Here is a 20,192-nt window from a genome sequence, read left to right as displayed (position 1 = left end):
TGAATCTGAAAAATCATCCACACCTCCAGGTTAATTAGCACAAGGCCCAGGGGAATATATCTCAATGCTTTGTGGGCTGAATGCATGCATGAATCTCCCTTTCACTATGATGACAACCTGTCCAAACACACTTGTGCCAGGAGCTTATTCAGTACTATTCAGAGATTCAACAATTTACTCTCTGGAATCAGACACCTGGTGGAGGAACCTGGACTTACTATTCACTAGCTGTTCAAGCAAATGATTTAGTCTTGCTGGTTTCAACTTCCTGATCCATAAAATAGGGATACTAGTTCCTACTTGGTTGTTTGGAGAATCAAAGTGAGATGAAGTACACTAATTAAATTAAGATAAACCAAAATAAGGTAAAGAACTTAACCTAACACCTGGCATATGGTCAGAACCCTGCAAATATTGGGCATCGTTAGTATTATAATTGGGTAACGTCTTCAGATCTATGCCAAGAAAGTTTCTGCTACCAAAGTATACAGAAGGACATTACAATGAACATGGAATTAACAGTCCCACTAGGCCAGAGGCCCAGAAGCCTAAACAATGGACAGTTTTTAAGACACGGGATTCAAAAATTACTATCTGGCTACAAAAAATTACAAGATGTCTTTGGATGGGGAAGATATTTTGGGGCGGGGTCCTCTGTGGCACCCACAACTGCACCAGAGTCCCCAGCAGTCAACTATGGGTGTAAGTATTTTTGAGTTTTTTTCCTTCTGAGTTTGCAAAAGGCAGATAAAAAACGGATTCTAGAACAATGGAAATTTGAGATGAGAAATGGTTACAGCCAATTTGGCCAGGCCTCCTCCTAGGATGGCCCCAATCCTTCTGGGACATGTTCTCACGACTGGATGGCCTTTTTTCTAAACCTCTGAAAGGGGATGATGTTCCCGCCACTTCCCTTGGAAGAATATTCCACGGTGAAATATGACTCACTGTCAGGGCCCTTGCCTTTGCGATTCTCTTTCTTCTCGTGACCCACTTTCGTCTTGCTGTGCCCTTTTCCACAAAGTCAAACACAGCCTCCCCTGGAGGAGGTTGCTCTGTGAGGACTGACATTTAAAGACCATTACCACCTCTCACACTCAGCCCTGTTCATTTAGCCAAGCAAAGCATGTTTAATTCTTTTAATCTCCTCTCATAAATCAGTCTCTTCGTTCCCTTCATAGTCCTTCTCCTGTGCTTCGTATTCCTTCCAGTCTGGCCATCCTAAGCTCTTGTTCCGTTTACATTTGAGAATTGCCAATCACGAAACGGCTCTCAGGAAAGACAGCCGGCCCTGCCAGGGCTCGGAGTGCTCCCACAAGGCTGGGCTGTCTGCTGCCCGCAGGCACTGTGAGCCCAGACGAGAGCCCTGCCTGCTGGCCAGACCCGAAGGCCTTCAGGCATATGCTGCCTACTCCATTATGTGTCTTTCAAATGGACCTGACCCACCGTGCCTGTGGTCACGGGAAGTGCCCGAGAAGCCACCTCAGGCACTTGAGTCTCTGCTGTCACTCAAGCTCCTCCGTATGTCCACCTTTCACCTGGCTTCCACCCACAAGGGCACGAGGGCCACGGAGGAGCCCAGAGGCGTCTTACCTGGAAGGTCCCCGCGTGGTCTTCTTCCTTATCACCCTCTCTGTTCTCTTTGAGGGCAATTAACGTGAATCCTCTGAAGTAGGAGGGAGGGGCAGCTGAAAGCGTTACTGTGGGGAGAGAAGAAAGCAGATCAGAAGCATGGGAATTAGCTGGCTTCCATTCGACAAATGGATGTTCTCGAGTTCTCCATCAATACACCACACCTGTGGGCTGGAGGGGCAGAGGACAGTGGAAAAGCCTCATCCCTCTGAGTCGTGAACTATCGCTCTCCACTCTGCTCCCCCTTACATTTCAGAACCTGCAAAATGCCTCAACTACGATCTCAGTTGGGCCTCCCTGAACCAACGAAGGCTTTGGTGAGCTCCCTCCCAGTATCCACCATTTGATAAAGATAGTCCCTGGTCAGCAACCCCAACCTTGATAGCTATCTAATGTTACACTTCCATTAGACTGGTCCAAGAGCAATCTAGCCGCTCACAGCACAAACTCCCTTACGAAGTCATTTGGGGGCACAGACTGCTGGGTGTTTTCCAAAACATACTTCCTTTTTCTTGTGGGCTCTTAGCTAGACCACATTCCCAGCCTCCCTTGAAGGTCAGTCTGTTTGCACCCTCGTTCTGCCAAGGGAAAGCACGTACAGACATGATGTGTGCCACTTCCTGCCTGGCCCATACAACCTTTCCACAGGATCCTCCATTCTTCCTCTCCCACCTATGGCTGCAGAATGCAGGGGGATCCAGCAGAAGGCTCTGGTGTCCTGGAAGAAGATGGTGGAGTCACAAGATGGAAGGAACCTGGGTTTCTAAATAACGACACAGAGACTCACCCACTGACCAGAAACATCCATATTGTACTTTGCATGAACTAGAAATAAACTTATATTATGGGGGATTGTTTGTTACAGCAGCTGGAGTTATGAATCTACATTATACCCTTCCTCCTCACATCTACCCAGATAACTATGTTTCATGGAAATCTAGCTCCAGGGCCTTCTCAGCAATGACGGGCACCCTTTCCTTTGTATCCCCAATCTCCTGAGATGGAAATCCTTTACTGCAATTTTTGCACTGCATTGCAATTGTCTTTTTACCTGCCTTCTCCACTGGACTGTGACTTATGCTGGAGAGGAACTAATTTTAATTCCCTTTGTATCCCTAGCACCTAGCACAGAGCCTGGCATCTAATAAATGCTCAATTCAAGTTTCTTGAAATGTGTATAAGTTGATATTTAAATTACTATGTGGGTTAAAGTGCTATGATTCTGGCCTTTAAACATGGAATTATAGACTATTAGAGCCTCAAGCCTATCCCAAGAATCCTCGATTCCAGCCTTCTAATTTCATAGACAGGAAACAAAGACACAGAGAGGTCAACAGACAGCCCACGTAGTAAGGTAGTAAGACCACCCAGAGGCAGACTTAGGGCCAGACTCCCTCCCCAGATTAACTTCTGCCAGAATTATACATAGTGAGAATATTTGTGATAGTGTGGGTATTCCACAAGGGCTAAGTTTTGAAATTTTAAAAATCAATTCACTTAACATATAACATTTATGTGATTCTGATAAGCAACCCCCTGTCAGGGAAGGATTTCTAGTCTTCTAGTTTCAGTCCTAAAAAATAAAGGACCCCGAACCCCCCAAACTAAAACAACCGTCTTAGATAAGGCAGCAGTGGTCACAATGACATCTCAGGGAAGGACTCTGAGACACGAAGATTGCAAATCTCATGCTATAAAGGATCAGTTCATCCCACAACAGTAATAGAGCATCCTGATTGGCTACTGATGTCTAGAAAAGGTCAGATAGACCTTCCTAGTAAGGAAGAGAAGGTGAGAGAAAAGCACAGTAAAATAGAGTCAGGAAAGTATGGTGCTCAACAGCGGCCAGCAGAAAATGATGACTGTGATGTCAGAAGAAAGAGCTGAGCTCTCTGACGGATAGACTGACAGCCCTAGAGCAGGCTGAGGCTATCTAGAGTGGGGTAGCAAATGAACAACAAAACAAAACAGAAACAGACTCATGGTTACAGAGAACAACCTGGTGGTTGTCAGAGGGGAGTGGAGTGGGGGGATGGTGAAATAGGGGAAGAAGATTAAAAGGTACAAACTTCCAATTATAAAATAAATAAGACACGGAGATACAACACATAGCATAGGGAATATAGTTAATAATATTGTAAAAACTTTGTATAGCGATAGACAGTAGCTAGATTTATCATGGTGATTGCTTTGTAATGCACAGAAATGTTGAATCACTATGTTGTACACCTGAAACTAACAGAATATTGTATGTCAACTGCACTTCAATTAAAAAAAAAACCTACAGGTGGGCCTAATAACAGCACTTACCTCAAAGTACCAGTGTGAAGCATAAATGAATTAATACATGCAAAGTTCTTAAAATCCTGCCTGGAATATAATAGGCACTTAATAAATATTAGCTCTTATTATCAGTGATGAGATTATCACATCGCATTTTGAGCATAAGTGTTTGTTTACCTACTCGTTCAAGTCCTTCAGAAGCAAGAACCACATCTAAGCTCGGCACAGTGATTAGCACAGAGTTGATGTGCAATTAAGTTTACTGAATTGTGTTCATGGACTAGTAAACTCAGTATTATAAAGATGTCAGTTCTTCTCAAACTGATTTATAGATTTAGTGCAATCTAAATTAAATTGCTGTCATGTTTTTTGTGAAATGACAGGTTGATTCTAAAATGTATATGAAAATGCAAAGGGCCAAGAATGTCTAAGGCAATCTCAAGAAGAAGTGAAAAGTTGGTGGGCTTGTACTACCACATATCAAGACTTATGCAGCTACAGAAGTTCCACCAGTGTAATTCTAGAAAGGAAAGGAAAAGAGGCCAATTGTATAGCTTGGGGTCCAGGAAAAGTTCCACAAGTACCTGGAAATATGATGTACGATTAAGGAGACCAACTGCAGAGCTGTTGGGGGAAAAGACAATTATCTTCAGCAGAGCTGCTGGGGCAACTGGATAACTAGGTAGAAACAGGTGAATCTTGGTCTTACACATCATACACAAACTAAACTTCACACGGATGGCAGAGCTAAATGTGAAGAACAAAACAACAGAGCTTTCAGAAGTTGGCCGAGGATAAAATATGAATGACCTTGGAGTCAGAAAGATTTTTTAAACAGGACATAAAAAAAACACACCACTGACAATAAAGGAGAAGATATATAAATGGGATGATATAAAAATTTTGCTCAAGAAAAGACACCATTAGGAACAAGTATGGCAGAGTGTGGAAGACGGTATTTGCAATGCATTTAACCGCAATTGACTTTAATCCAAAGCATATAAAAACTCTTTCAGATCAATAAGAAAAAGAGACAACCCAATAAAGGAAAAACAGGCAAAACACATGAACTAATACTTCATAAAAGAAGGTGCCCACATGGCCAAAGAGCATAGGAAAAGACACTCGACCTCGTTAGTGAACGGGGAGATCAAAATTACTGCATTTCCATCAGATTGACTAAACGTAAAAGGATTAACAATACCAAAGGTTAACTGGAACTTTCACACATCGGTGAACCGAAAATAAGCAATTTTCACTGGAAAACTCTTTGGCAGTATTTACTGAGGCTGAACACATACATACCCTATGAGCCAGTAAAGCCACTCTAAATCAACAGGAATGCATACAGATGTGTACCACACAACACCTACCAGAAGATCCACAGTAGCATGGTATTGGCACTCAAACAGAAACACTCAGTGTGCATCATCAGTAGGATGCATATGTAAGTTGTGGCATCTTCGTATAAGTGAATGCACTGAAGTCATGAAAATGGAGGAATTACTACTACATACAACCACAGGGATGAATCTCATCAACATAATCGAGTGGAAGAAGACGCACAAAATAATACAGAAGCTGTGCGTCTTCTTTGCCTTGAGATTTATATAAAGTCCAAAAACAGACCAAGGAATCTATGATGGCGGAGGCCAGGACAGCAGCTACACATGCGGCCAAGTGGAGTGAGAAGTGAGCTGGAGGGGCACCAGCGATGCCTCTGAAGTGCTGATCATGTTCTGTTTCTCCATCTGGGGGCCGGCTGCAGGAGGGTATTCCGCATGTGATAATTCACTAAGCTGCGTGATTTGTGAACTTTCCCATAGGTAAGTTATATTTTGATAAAAATGTTATTAAATAATGTTTCCGAATGATAAATATTCACCTTCTTGTACATCTGGGTAGTGCACGTAAAGGGCTAACCATAAACTCAGCTTCCCAGAGTGCTGTATTCTGTTGGTTCAGAAACACTGGGGGCGAACTCTACCTCACTGAATACAAGCCACAAGATGGAGGCTCTGGGGGCTGAACTCAGGGCGGGGCTTCGATCTCTAATTATCACTGGTGATGATGGTAGTACACAGTGTAATCTGAAGGAAGAGAGGAGATCCGATCCCTCCAGAGAACCCCATTATATGACTCTTTCCTGAAAGAAACAAATGTGCAGTATGTTCTGAGTCCCAGTAATGACTGAAGATGACAGCTCGGCCATAAATAATAGAATCTTCTCTCTAATGACTCCTCCCAAGTGCCTCCCAAGAGAGGCCATTAAGAGACCCAAGAAATTCAAGAAAAAATGCTTATGAAGGATTAAAAAAAAAAAAAAAAAAGGTCCATTCAGAGCCATCCTGGGAGCACATCCAGGGAACTGGTTAAGAGCAAGATTTCGGATGAGCATCCTAGAGCTATCATTTATTAATTATGTGACCTCTGGCAAGTTATTTCACCTCCCTGTTTCCTCATTTTTAAAAAGAAGTTAATGATTTTGCCTTCCTTGTAGGAAGGTGGAGAGGATTAAATAAACATTTATCCCAGAGCCTGGCATAAAAGGATTCTAGAGCGGTAACGGATGCTGGCGGTGGTGCTGGTGACGTTGGGGCTGAAGAAGATACGAGGAAGGTGATGATTATGATGATAAGTTCATGAGGCTCAGCGGGCTGATGAACCAACAATGGGTTTCAAAAAGCTGGTCCTCAGGGACACTCATTGAACCACCAAAGAAAAACTGTAGGAGGTGCCAATGAAGGACCATTGAGAGGACTGGGGTGGGGATACTCCTTACAGGATTGGGGGACAATCCTCACAGGGCCAGGTTATGGGGAGGTCTGGAGTAAGTGCTTAAACTGAACAGTTTTCCTGCAGCTCATCACACCCAATATAGGGTTTGCTGTGAAGCCCTCTCAGCCCCACACACTATATACCCTTTCAAAACTCCTTCCCTTTTTCAGAAATCCTCTCACCCAACTTGAAGTACATACTTATTTGTGAATTAGATATTAAACGCTGGTCTCCCCTAATAATCTGTTAGCTCCATGAGAGTAGAGACCAAGTCTGTCTTAAGCTGCACTGTATTTTTCACATTTAGTGTGCCTTTTAACACACTGTAAATGCTCAATAAAGACTCACTGAATGAATGAAAGAAAAGGTATTCATTTATCTTCAATGCGTAGTTTGCTCCTTCCTGCTCTGGTCCCTTTTCCAAAGTTCCCCTGGGTTACTACGTGTAGTATGTCAGCCTCCCTCATCCTTTTGTTACTGAGCAAATTTTTCTGTGCCAGCCCAGGGCTCTGCCCCTGGAGACACAGAGAAAAGACATGGCCTCTCCCTCTAGGAGCATATAGTCTAAGAGCTGGGAAGAAAAGACATATTGGCAGGTATTTTTTATAACATACGATGGGCGTTATGGAGGTAGGAACAAAGTGCTCTGGGATCCCAGAGGAGGGAGCAACTGGGTCTAATACGGGAGTCAGAGGAGACTTCAAGGAGGAGGTGGCATTTGAGCTCCAAGTCGAATAAGGAATAGGAGTTTGTCCAGTGGACGAGAGGACTAACAGCACTCCAGGTAGAGAGAAAGGCATGATGAGCCAGTCTTGGCCTTGGAAACCAGAAGCAATTCTGTATTTCATAAAACACAAACTAGGAGGGAGAGTATGCTAAGAGGTCAGGGGAAGAAGGTGACTGGGGTAGAAACTTAAAAGCCTTCAAAGCCTTGGGATACCACCCTGGAGGTGATGAGGGGGTCTTGAGGGGTTTGAGTTAGGGAATATCATATTCAGATTTCTGTTTTAGGAAGATGAGGCTGGAAGTTGTATGATTACTGAATAATAGCCCTTCCCTAAAAACCAGTGGCAAGGGTCTCTCTGGCCTGCCTTGCTTGTATGAGGACCTGTGTTTCACATAGGAGCGAGCCTGGCCTTAAATCTCTACGCAAGGTTGAGTTCTCCCCATCCTTGGGTACACTGGCCATATGCAAACCCCAATTCCCAAATAGCTTCCTTTGAATGTCGGTGTGTCAACCATCTAACACAAACTTTGATGACCTGTTACCCAATTCATCTGTTGTGCCTATCACCCTCACTGGAGCTCATCCAGTACCATCATGCTCCCCACTCTGCCTTTGGGTTTCAGACTCCCCAGCTCAAACCTCGGTGAAAAGATCCTGAACCAGACCACAGCTCCACCCCAGGACCAGCGCCTGCCATCTACCTGCTAAATGTTACTGAGATGCCCCAGTCTTCAGGTCCCACACATCAACTACAGGGAACTTTATCTCCTGCCTTAGCTTGCAACAGGGGGCTTACTGGAGCAGTCCACGAGCCACAGTGGTCACCTCCCTGCTCTTCATGACGTTCAGAGAGCCAGGAAGCTGCAACTCACATGCTTCACTTAGAAATTGGCACAACAATTGAGCCCACCCAGCCAGGATCAGGCAGGAGATGCTGGTGATGGGTTGACAGATGGCAAGACAGGGCTTAGAGTCCAAAGGTGAGCAAGTGTGTACAGTGGTGTTGTCTTACCCTGTTCCCCTGGATGGTCTTCTTCAGCCAGTGTTCCAGCATTCCCAGCCGGAGATGAGACATCTCCCATTCCAAATGAAATAGCACACATATCTAAAAATCGAAAACTGTTTTTCTATAATGGATGTAGGAAACAAATCTGGGTTCAAATCCCCCCTGTTTACTATGTGTAATCTTTAACAAGTTACTTAACCTCTCATGGTCTCAGTTTCTAATCTCCTGTAAAATGGCAGTAATAGCATTTATCTCATATTGTTATTATGACAAGTAATGAATTAATATTTGTAATAGTAAGTATATATAAATGTTAAACTAATAAGATGTCTTAAAAATAAATCATTCTCTTCTATAAAATAGGGATCATCATCATCTCATGAGTTTGTTATAAGGATTAGAGGAGAGAACGTATACAAAGCACATTGTAACTGCTCAATAGCAGCTCATTCTTTCCCCCATGTGCTACCTCTTCATGGGATAGCTGGGAGCCAGATGAATGAGTCCTGAGATGAACATTATTTGGACAGGAAGAGGGGTGGGTGGGAAGAAAGCTCCTGGGGACTTGGAGATGTGTCAGCCAAGAGAATGTAGCTGGGAACATGGGTGAGGGCAGGTAGCACCAAGGGCCACACACTGTCTGGGAGCCCCACTTCTTCCCCTACTCAGATGATGGGATCTTTGGGGCTGGCAACAATAGTACCCCGTCTCCCTCCTGAAACATAATGTCACAGAAGTGACTATGACCCAAATTTAGTCTCCAATGCCCCAGTCCCTTGGGTCTGTGACCAAGATGGACCAACCAGAATGCTTCTCTGAGATTTTCCAATTTGGAAGTAAAGGGAGAAGGGCTTTTTCTTTAGTTACAGAACTAACTGAAAGGCTTTTCATTCAAGGTTGGCAGCTCTCCTCCTTGTTATTTGGAGAAAGTTATCTATAGTAAGAAAAATGAGGACAACCCATAGAAACACAGCCAAGAGATAAAGGATGGGAGGAGTTAGACCAGGTGGAAGGAAGGGGTGAAAAGGAGAGAATCCTTTCGGGTCCCTAGATCCATTTATACCTAATGCCAGACCCACCCCTAGACTTTCCAATATGGGACTCAATAATTCTCTTTTTGCTTTACTTAGTTGACTTTGTTTCTGTCACGTTGCATGGAAAGAGCCTTCACTAATTCTGAAACAAAGAAAGAAAAATAATTCTGGCTATACTATATGATTCCTTAGCAGGCTAGGGAAAAAGTATCTGTGGCTAAACTGAGGTGGCTGACCAGGAAGGTGGCAGTTGGTACTTAAATGTCACTGAGATGACAGCAAATCAGTTGACTTCAAAACTATTAACTAGATGCCAACTTTAGGGAAAAACTCAAGGGATGTCAAAGGAGCTCTGACCTGCTCAACTATTCTTATCAGCTTTGATAAAGCTTTCTAAGACTGCTTATCAAAATTGTAGATAACCCAAAATTAGATTATGTGGTTACGTCACTCAGTGACAGAATCCAGATTCAGGAGTGGTTGACACCTACAGGGATGGGCCCAAACATGCGGGATTAAGTCTGAGGAAGACTAAGACTAAGTCATGAGGAATCGTGACAAGTCCAATCTTAGGTTCAAGAACCAGTCGCACCAGTATAGGGAGAGAAGGGAAGCAAGTAAGCCTTCCCAGCAGTTCACGGAATTTTTGCTGGCTACAGGCTCAGCGTGATCCCAGAGTACAGCACCACTGCCAAAATAGCAAACACAAGACCTGGCAAGCTTAACACAAACACAGTGTTCAGGACAAAGGGAGATAATCCTTCCCCATGTTCCATCCCTATCACAGCACATCTGGAGTACAAAGTGCAAGGGGACAAGAAACAGCATCCTAGAAAGAATGGCCGAAGAAAGGGGCCATTTGAGTCAGAAGAGACGTCAGAGTTGGTATCCCTCCACAAACACCTCAAGGGCTGACCTATGGCCAAGGGGAGACCTTATTTGCTCATCTCCAAAGAACAGAACCTGGACCGATGAGTGGAAGTTACATGGAAGGGAAACGTGGGCAAGAGAAAAGTACAACCAGCTCAGCCATGGCTCAGGCTCTGCCAGTTTGGGAGTGTTGTCACCTAAAGGAAGCTCACGATGCTTCTCTCCCCACCACTCCATGGCTGAGGCAGGGGAAGGCTGCTATCATTCCAGCTTTGAGGACATTCTACTGGCCACTCCACTTGTGTCTCACTGCAACAGGAGAGGGCAGTGATGTGAGCAGTGCTAACGTAAGTGGAGCATGGAAGGCTGCGGTGGGGCAGGAGAGGCTGTGATGAGGAAGCATGTTCATAGGGAAGTGACCACCTTTGGGCCTCCTTCTCTTCGTGTCTCCCCATCTTGTTTAAAAAGAAAAAAAGGGGGGGGGCACCTGGGTGGCTCAGTCAGGTAAGCATCTGATTCTTGATTTTGGCTCAGGTCATGATCTCAAGGTCATGAGATCGAGCCCCATGCTGAGCCCCACATCAGGCTCTGTGCTGGGCGTGGAGCCTGCTTAGGAGTCTCTCTCTCCCTCTCTATTACAAAAAAAAAAAAAAAGACATATTATAGATTTCTGGAATCCAGTCCTTTGTTTGGGTTGGGTGCAGTGAAGCTATAACTTTCCAAGTAATTCTGATGCATGGCTAAATTTGGAAACCACACAAATGACCCCACCGAGTGCTGATTCCAGGGAAAGCAACTTAATAACTGGTGTCTAGGTTTGATGGATCAACAATCCTCTCTGCTCTCTTTTCCATTCAGTCAGAGCCAGTGTCTGAAGCTGGGAGCCCCTTCCCTTCGTTCTTTGGCCTGCCGCCCTTCTGCTCTTCACCTCGAACCACCGATGACCCAACTTTCCAGCATGCCTATCTCCTTCCTCCCAACAGTCTTCACCTGGGATGCAAGCATTTGCTTGACCTCACCCCTCACCCCCCACCCCCAGCCAATGCCCCCAGGGCACGGGGCATCCTTTCTCTCTGCTGCTACCACCTGGAGCTTCCTCCTTGCTGTTGGTCCCCAACCCTGGTCTCACTTCTCTGGCTGAGAGAGAAACGCTTTCTCTTTCTCCCATCTAGCTCTCTTAGAGGGAGATCTCACACCAGGAGTCTTCTTTTTTTTTTTCCCCAAGAATAATGATTTAGTGCCTGTTATGTCCACAGACTGTTCTGGGTGCTAGAAATAAATGGCAAGTAAGAAAGATACAGTCCTTGCTCTCATTAAGTTCATATTCTAGCTTGAGGAGGTAGATGATGTACAAGATAATTTCCGAGAGTGATTATGGGCTACGATGAAAATAAAATCCGGCAAAAGTAATGGGAAACATAAATTGGTAGTCAGAGAAGCCTCTTTAAAGGGATAAAATCTGAGCTGAAACTTAAAAGCAAGGGGCGAGCCACACAAAGATATGGGCATGACCATTCTAGTCATGGGGAAGAGCATGTACAAAGGGCCTGGCGTGGGAATGAGCTTGGTGTGTTTGGAAAATTCAAAGGGTAGTGTTGCAGCTGTGGGGAGAAAGAAAAGGAAGGAAAGAAAATGAAGAAGGATGAAGAGAAGGAGAAAGAGAAAAGGAGAAGGGGAGGACAAAGAGGAGGATCATAAGAGCTTCCTATAGCACCTAGAATCACCATCCAGTTTTTATGACCTGCTCTGAGTGTGCCCATCCTCCCACACTCCTATCCCCCACACATGGTGGCTTGTGCTGGGAGCCCTTCCCTGCCCTCCTGTTGTCTCATGAAGTCCATGAGGCCTATCTGCAAATATCTGAGCCACAACTGTAGATAGGGTTTGAGTTATTTCCCATGTGTCTCCTGGGCCTCTGCTAATCCGTCGATGTGTTTAAGTTTTCCGGAACTTCTCATGGAAGTTTTGAATATTCTGTGAAAGTTAGAAGCTTTGTCTATGTTGAGCTCACAAGGACGTCTGGTGATGTCACCTAACTCCTTACCCTTCCCATCCCGGCCTCAACTCCAGCCTAGCCAAGACACCCTGTAAAAGTGGGAAATGTATACCAGCAAGAGCTGGCCAGCCAGGTGGAAAGCGTTATGGGATGTGGTGAGCGCCCTGATATTGTAGGTGCCTATGACATCATCACACACAACTGTATGCTGTCAGAAGAAAAATAGAGGAAAGAACACTTTTGATAATTTGGGCCACTTGCCACCCCATTCAATGCATGCACGTGCTTGAGTGTGTGTGAGAGGAGACTTTTGTCCCCTCACTCCTTCATAGTGAGTATTTTGTACCTGTCACATCAGTGGTTGAGGACAAGCAAATCGCTTGTTCTTCCTGTTATCTAGTTGAGGGAGCACTGGTCCCTTCCAATGGTGGAAGGATAATTAGAAGTGCTGGACTTACTGAGAAATGTTGGTTCGCTTCTATTCCCCACTAGCAGAACAGTCTGGAAGGGGACACAAATAAGGCTGCATTGCATCTAGTACCCATGTTGTTTACGTACAATTTGAAAGGATTTTTAAGGAATTATTTTGACTTGTGGGCTCTTTGCTTTCCAAAGTGCCTCTTGAACCTAACCCTCAAGTAAGATGGGACTCCAGTCTCCTCAAATTGTCTTTCATTTTCATTCTGAATATATATCCTAGTGAGCTTTTGTTTCTTCTCTTTTAGTTTCTTTTCCCTTCTCCTCCTCCTCCCTCTTCCTCCTTCTTCCTGCCTCTCCCTCTCTTCTTCCTTCTCCTCCACTTCCTCTTCTCCTCTCTCTCGTTTTCTTGTTTTATCCACTTCCTCCTTCATTCCTTTCTTTCCTTATAGCTTCCTCCTCTATTGAGGGAGAGGGCAAGAGAGAACAGGCTACTCTGACAGATTGGCCCCTTTTTTCTTCTCATTATAAAACCTATCAACACCACACACACACGCACACACACACACGCACGCACGCACATGCACACGCATGCACAGCAACACTTCTTTCCCTACAGACTCATTTAGCAAGTATATCAACTTCACATGCTGTTGAGAAGACCATCTAGATACCTTTCACTGAGTGAGAGAACTTGAAATACTGTGTTTTTATATGACTATGCGTTAAAACATGCGGCACAGATAGCTGACTGTCCCTTTAAAATGTCCCACTTTCACCTTTGTCCTTTTGGTAAAACGACAACAACAACAACAACAAATCCTTTCCCCAAGTTTTAGCTGGGCATGTGGCTGCCCAGTTAAATGTTCTATTTCCCAGGCTCCCTTGCAGCTAGGTGTACTGAAGTCACTAAATTCTTACCAGTGGAGTGTGGTGGGATGTGCTGGGCACCATTCTGGTTCACATCATGAAAAAGAAAGTTGCCTGCTGACTGGAACCCAGATGTGTTGGTAGTGAGCCGGCTGTAACCAGTCGGATGAGCACCCCCACAACAGTGCTGTCCAGTAGACATAAGCTCAAGGCAGGTGAAATTCATTGTATTTGTTAACAAGTATCCGGTAGGGATAAGTGTAAAACAAGTAAAATTAATTTTAATACTATGCCTTATTTGACCTAATATATACAATTATCACTTCAATGTGTAATCAATATAAAAAATTATTGGGAAGTTTATTTTTTCTTTCATCCTAATTTTCCCACAACCAGTGTGTACTTGACACTCACAGCACATCTCGATTTGGACTTGCTACGTTTCAGGTGCCGTAACTCATGGCCACTACCGGACAGCAGGGTGCTAGGGGACTGGCAGAGCAACCCAACAGAGGGAATCTGGGTGCCTGGGTGACCCTGTGAGCAAAGCTGTCCATCCTCTTAGACTCCCCCTTTACCTCTTATTTAAAACACTGTATTTCAGGGTCTCTTTGAAACACAAGCTTAACCTGTATCTTGACTAACATAAGACGGTAAGAGGCTTTCCTCCCTGACAGAAATTAATATTGACCTGCATCTGACACGCTATAGAACAAGCAAATGGAGAGTTATAGTAAAAAGTTCTTGATATATCAGCCCATGTTTGTGACCATATCACCAATTACACCCTATTGTTCCAGTTGAGTCAGTTGGCAGAAATGGCATGACAACTTTACCGTGTATGGGGGGGGGGTACCCAAGTTCTAGCCTTGACAAATGCCTATTTGATATGCTTTCATTTTTTGGTATGTTTTGATTTTTTTTTTTTTTTGCATTTCATGAAACTCAAAGCAGTAAGCAATCTATTTTAATTTTTATTATCAATCTGAACTAAATACTTATTAAAGGAGGGCAAAGTTTAAAAAATAAAGTTACATGATAAAAAAGAGGGGAATGGTAGAAGAGGAGAGGTGGGAGGGGTGACTTACAGGTAATTACAATATCATCAGCAGTACTTAATTTTTTAAAACCCCACTAGATCAGAAATAGTTGATTTAAAAGACCTTATCCAGTTTAAATTTCTCAGATTCTCCATATGTACTTTACAAATACATAATTTTGTAGGCATGGTAGTATAAATCTGCATGTAAAAATAAAGCAACCATCAAATTAGGGTTTTTTTCCTATCCAATTTGTTTCTGTTTCCCCACAAACAAAAGGAATTGGCTAAAGATTGACAAGGTTGTTCATGTTTCTAAATTAATTCTCTGGTTTATGAGGAAATGCAATCCTGAAGTCTATAAAAAGAAAAAAAAAGCAAATGTAAATAAGGAGCCATCACTTTATACTTTGTATCCCAAGATATGTCAGTTATTACCTTGAAATGTTACTCCTTTCCTTCAGTGAAGACTCACCATCCAGAAGGCCAAGGGTAGCTAGAGTGAATTCATTTTATTCCCCCTTCATGTTCATGTGTCAATACAGAAGGCTGGTTAAGAACACAGCTTTAGGAGTCAGACATCCCTTAGTTTGTATCCTGACTCCACTTATTATTAGCTGTGTGATCATGGGCAAGTTACTAAACCTCTCTGAGACTTAGTCTTCTCATCTGTAAAATAGAATAACAATAAATTGCCTCTAAGTACTGTAAAGAATAAGTGAGATGAGTAGGAAGTACCTAACACAATGTCTCATCCGAGGTCGCTGCCAAGTATTTTTCTATTTCCAAAATAATTGTCTTATTATATATATATTTTTTTGAGCACTTACTCTATGACATGACAGGTTTGGTTTTTTTTTGTGTTTTTTTTTTTAAACGGGGATTATTTCTTTTTTCTTTTTTTTTTAAGATTTTATTTATTTATTTGACAGAGACAGCCAGCGAGAGAGGGAACACAAGCAGGGGGAGTGGGAGAGGAAGAAGCAGGCTCATAGCGGAGGAGCCTGATGTGGGGCTCGATCCCATAACGCCGGGATCATGCCCTGAGCCGAAGGCAGACGCTTAACTGCTGTGCCACCCAGTCTCCCCAAACGGATTATTTCTGACGCCCACAGCAATGCTGTAAGGGTTGGGGAAGCACTCTCACTTTACAGCTGGAGAAATTGTGGCTCAGAGAGAAGTGGCCTGCCTGAGATCACACAGTGAATATATGACTGAGCAGAAGTTGAAACAGACCCAGTCAACATCAAAGCCTGTGCTCTTTCTACCAGACTGAGATGGGGCTCTCCAGGACACCCACCCCTATGGCATTGTGTGCCCCAGAGTGGGACAAAGAAAGAGAAAGCCAAGCAGCTTTGGAGGTCTCCAAACCTCCCGGTTTAGAATAAATCCCCCAATTATCCTTGAAGTTGGACAAGCTTTTGAAATCTCAACTGGACATTTTTTTCCCATCAAGTTCCTTGAAATTTCCCTTTAAAGAGCATCTAGGAAAAGCCACTCTCATTAGCCAGGGTCTGGCTTTATTTTCCTAATAAACAGACCTTTAGTCAGACAAAAGAGCCTCTTTTATTTTCAATCAATTCTTGAACATTTCAGCTGATTTTCTTCTATTTGGCTTGAAATTGTGATCTGGGAATGGCTGGTCCTGCAAACTGTCCTCCTATAAGGGAAGCCCCTTGAGGATCCTCAACTTGTTATTTTTAATTACTGTAATCTCCTTGTCAAAGGAGGCCATGGTCAGAAACAGAGCAGGCCTTTCAGAGCTTTCTAAAGCACAATTATTGCCAAGGGAGGGGGGACATGGGGAAGCGGGAGGGAGAGTAGAGAGAAGTGGTGGGAGAGAGAAGGAAGTCAATATAGTACTAACAACTTGGAAAAGCCTGAATAATAATCTCCATTGGATCCTGGCTGTTGAGAAGAAACGCCATGTTTTCATAAATATAAAGATATATATTTTTAACAGTGACCATTTTAATCCAGTGTAGAACACCTAAAAGAGATCCTGGGTGGGGGACATGGAGAGCAGAAGCTATTCAGGGATAAACTGGAATTCTGGGGACAAAGATTCCAGGCAGGAAAACAAGCCATTGATTCCAAGGCTTGTGAGGGTCTCTAACTCAAGACAAAGTAAAAAAGCAACTCGAACACCAGGGGAATTTTAACTCCCACAGCCCTGAGTCAATACCCTGAACAGAATGCATTCGATTTACTTTTAACATAATTATTCTTAGAAAGTATAAGCCAACAGAAAATGTCACGAACTAGGAGAGCGCCCTTTTCTTCCTAACTTGGAGTAGTGGAATCAGGTTTGCTAATCTCAGAGTATTTACTCAGAAGTCCTGAGCATGTTTCCTGCAACACCTTCCTTTCAAGATCTCTCAGGCACCAGAAGGGAGAAAAAGAGACTGCGGGCCAACAGCCTGAGTGGGGAGTCACAGTCCAAAAGGCTAATGTTTAGGTTAGAAAAACCTGTAGGTGAAAGTCTAGTGCTCCCCTCTTCCCTAGGCCATGGACACTCTGGCAGTCGTGGAAACCTGCCAATCATGTGAATACCAAGTGCCCCTGTTTCCCAGGGCTGGGGTAACCCCTGCCAATGCTCAGCCCACATGGAGGATTTGTGCAGGAAGAAATGCCTGGTAGGACCCTTGGCATGGGCCCCTGACTTGCCTAAATCACCTAAAAACATCCTCTTGCACTTATATTAAGAACAATCTTAGGCTAGTGTGGAGAAATCATTCATTCACTCATTCCATTAATTCATAAGGACCCAGACAGCCACCATTCACTGGTAGATTGGACCAAGGAGTGCTGAGAACACCTACTCTTAATCACAGGCACACACATCAAAATAAATCTGACTAGGCACATCCCTCGGCTATTAAACCAATAAGGGCCTCATATCCAACTCAAACAAACTTGTACTGGGGACCTCAGGCACACTCATCTTTGTCAACTCTTTTACTCCCTACAACCACCACAGCGGTTGGATAAATAGCTACTTCCACTGCTGGGAAAGAAGTTCAGTGAAATTAAAGGACTTGCACAAGGTCACACAGCCACTAAAGCCAAGTCCGTCTGACTCTTTCCCTGCCACGTGGAGCTTGGGGGGGAACCCAGGTCCTCGGTTTTGGTGAGGCCTCAAGAGACCGAGGGCGGGTACGCCCTCCTCGCTCCAGTCCACGGAGAGGGCTGGCTGTCTCCCAGCTCCTCGGAAAGGCTGTGGCCGCACCCGCAGCCCCGCTACCCCCGCCGACTCCCTCGCGAGTTGGCCCGGGGGTTCTTTCTCCACTCTGTACCGAGGGTCCCGCCTCCCGGAGCGCTGGGGTCAGAGGGGCTCGCCACGCACTGAGCGCCGCCACGTGCGGGGGGCGCCAGGAAGCCGTTCTGGGAAGCTCCAGGTGGACAAAGTCTGGGACACGATCCCGGAAAACCGGGAGAAGCATTCTGAGAAGGGTAGTGCCTGCTGATGGCGGCCTGTGCGGCCGGGGCGCCCGCTGACAGTGGCCCAAACTTTCTCCAGTGTTCTCCCACCGCTTCCTCCTGCAGCGCTCTGGGAACCCGGAAGGCGGGGGGTGCAAGGGCGGCGGCTTCGAGCCCACCAGCTGCCGCCAAGACCATCTCTTGCCTGCAAGGCACCAGGGCTCACTTAACGAAGAAGTGGGGGGACTTGCAGCCCGTCACTCCCCGCCCGCGGAGCCCAAGGTGAGACCGGGCAGCCTTCCTTGCCTGCCCCAGGTCCTGTCTCCCAACTGGAGAACGGCGGCTGCTGCGCGCGGAAAAGCTGTCTGGGGAAAATGATGGGCGGCGGAGAGAGGCGGTGGGCGGTGGGGATGGAATCAGGGGGCTTCAGGTCTGCGCGGGTCGAGCGGCTCTCCCGGCTCTCCCGCCCAGGACGCGTTCACCTGCTTGGACCTTCCCTCCCCGCGCTCCTGAAAGCCCGCGCTCCGCCGGGAAGCGTAGGCGCTACATTCCCCCCCACGCAGAGCCTCGGGGTGGCTGAAGCCAGGGTCCCCCGGCCTCCACAGAGCAGGCCTCGGGAATACGGGCTTCCTTTTCCGTCTCCACTGAGTTTCCCTTCCCATTTCGAACCCACACAGAGCTACTCGGAGGCCCATTCCATTGGGAGCCTGTCCTAGAAATCCAGACTCTTCTCCCTCGCCTGGGACCATCAGAAAATAATTTGGAGTTCTTTCCAGGGACCCTTCCGAAAGCTTCAGGCTCTTCCTCCCCTCCTCCCCGTGCCCGGGACCAGTCAAGGGGGAAGCCGAAGTCCCTTTTCCTGAAGGCATCTGTCCGAGGAAGCTGGAGTGACCATCCCGGGGGTGGTCTGAGAGAAGCTGGTATCCTCTCCTTCAGGAATGGGAGAGGGGAAAGCCTGTCCCCCACCTGGTCTGGGACTCGACAGAGAGAAACCAGGGTTCCCTTCACTCCAGAGGCGGATCTGGAGGAAGACGGGTTTCCACTGCTCTCCCGGAGCGGGCCGGGGGGATGGGGGTGGGGGGGAGAAGCCAGGTTCCCTCCCAGCCAGGCCGGCGTGGCGCGTCACTCGGCTGCAGCCCACGCCCGGGAACCGCGCATCCGAGATGGGGCTGCCCGGCCTGGCTGCGGCCCCCGCGACGGCCCCGGACGCTGGCTCGGGAGCCGCACGGAGCTGGCAGCGAGAGGGGCGGAGGGCGGCCAGGATAGAGGGCCCTTGCCGGGCTCTGCCGGCACCGTGCGCCCGTCGACCGGGCGCCCTCCTCCGGCACCGCGCGGTCTGCGCCGTTCCGGGGGCTGGCTTCCGCGCCCCCAGCACCACGCCGGGCCACTTACCACGGTAGCTGGTTCCTGGCTTGTAGAAGTCGGGGTCGCCCTCCACGCGGAGGCTGAACTCGGTGTAGCCCTCGCGCCGCGTGCCCTGGGCGCGCAGGATACGGCTGCAGTAGCCCTCCGACTTGGGCACTTTGTCCAGGGTCTCGTCGGAGAAGGCCAGCGCCGCGGCCAGGGGCAGCGCCAGGGCCAGCAGTGCTGGACTCCGACTCAGCCTCAGGGGCGCTGGGGACAGCCTCATCCTCGCGGGCGCTCAACTTTGTGCCGCTTCCGCCGGCCCTCGCCACGCGACGCCTGCCCGAAGGGGTCCCCGTAGAAGGGAGACCTGGCGGAGCTCTGGCGGGGAGCGGGAGCTCGGAGCCGGCGCTGGCGACCGGGAGACCGTGGCGGTCTCGGCTTGGCGGCTGCCGAGCTGCGCCGCGCTGAGCTGAGCTGAGCTGAGCTGAGCTGAGCGAGCCGAGCCGCGCGAGGAAGGGAGGGCGGCGGCGTAGGGGGAGGAGGGCGGGCTGATTTTGCCCAGATCCCCGAGCGCAGCGCTGTTTTGTTTCTGAGCTGGCGATTAGCGGCCCGGCCGTGTTTATTTTGCGACGCTGGATTCCCAGGGTCTGGCGGGGAAACCATAAGGCACAGGGACACGACAGGTTCTGTCCCACCACCAAGGAGGCTGCCGCCACAACCCCAGCTACACCTTTGCACCCTGCGGAGTAACGAAACTAACTTTCGCTGAACAC

General features: G+C 46.8%; 1 protein-coding gene across 2 annotated transcripts in view; it reads right to left on the bottom strand.

Moving 5' to 3' along the window:
• The window catches only part of SPON1 (spondin 1), a 253,714-nt gene extending 233,779 nt beyond the window's left edge, over window positions 1-19,935 (bottom strand). For both annotated transcript variants that reach the window (XM_026486763.4, XM_057317497.1), the window contains exons 1-2: window positions 19,465-19,935; window positions 1,594-1,700 (exon numbers count right to left, since the gene is read on the bottom strand). In XM_026486763.4, coding sequence (XP_026342548.2) covers window positions 1,594-1,700; window positions 19,465-19,702 — 345 coding nt within the window. In that variant the 5' untranslated portion in view covers window positions 19,703-19,935. The remainder of the gene's footprint in view (window positions 1-1,593; window positions 1,701-19,464) is intronic.
• Window positions 19,936-20,192: the final 257 nt, after the last annotated feature.

Source organism: Ursus arctos, unplaced genomic scaffold (genome assembly GCF_023065955.2).
Source record: "Ursus arctos isolate Adak ecotype North America unplaced genomic scaffold, UrsArc2.0 scaffold_23, whole genome shotgun sequence".
In the NCBI taxonomy this organism is placed as follows: domain Eukaryota; kingdom Metazoa; phylum Chordata; class Mammalia; order Carnivora; family Ursidae; genus Ursus; species Ursus arctos.
This window is presented reverse-complemented; position numbering and strand designations above follow the sequence as displayed.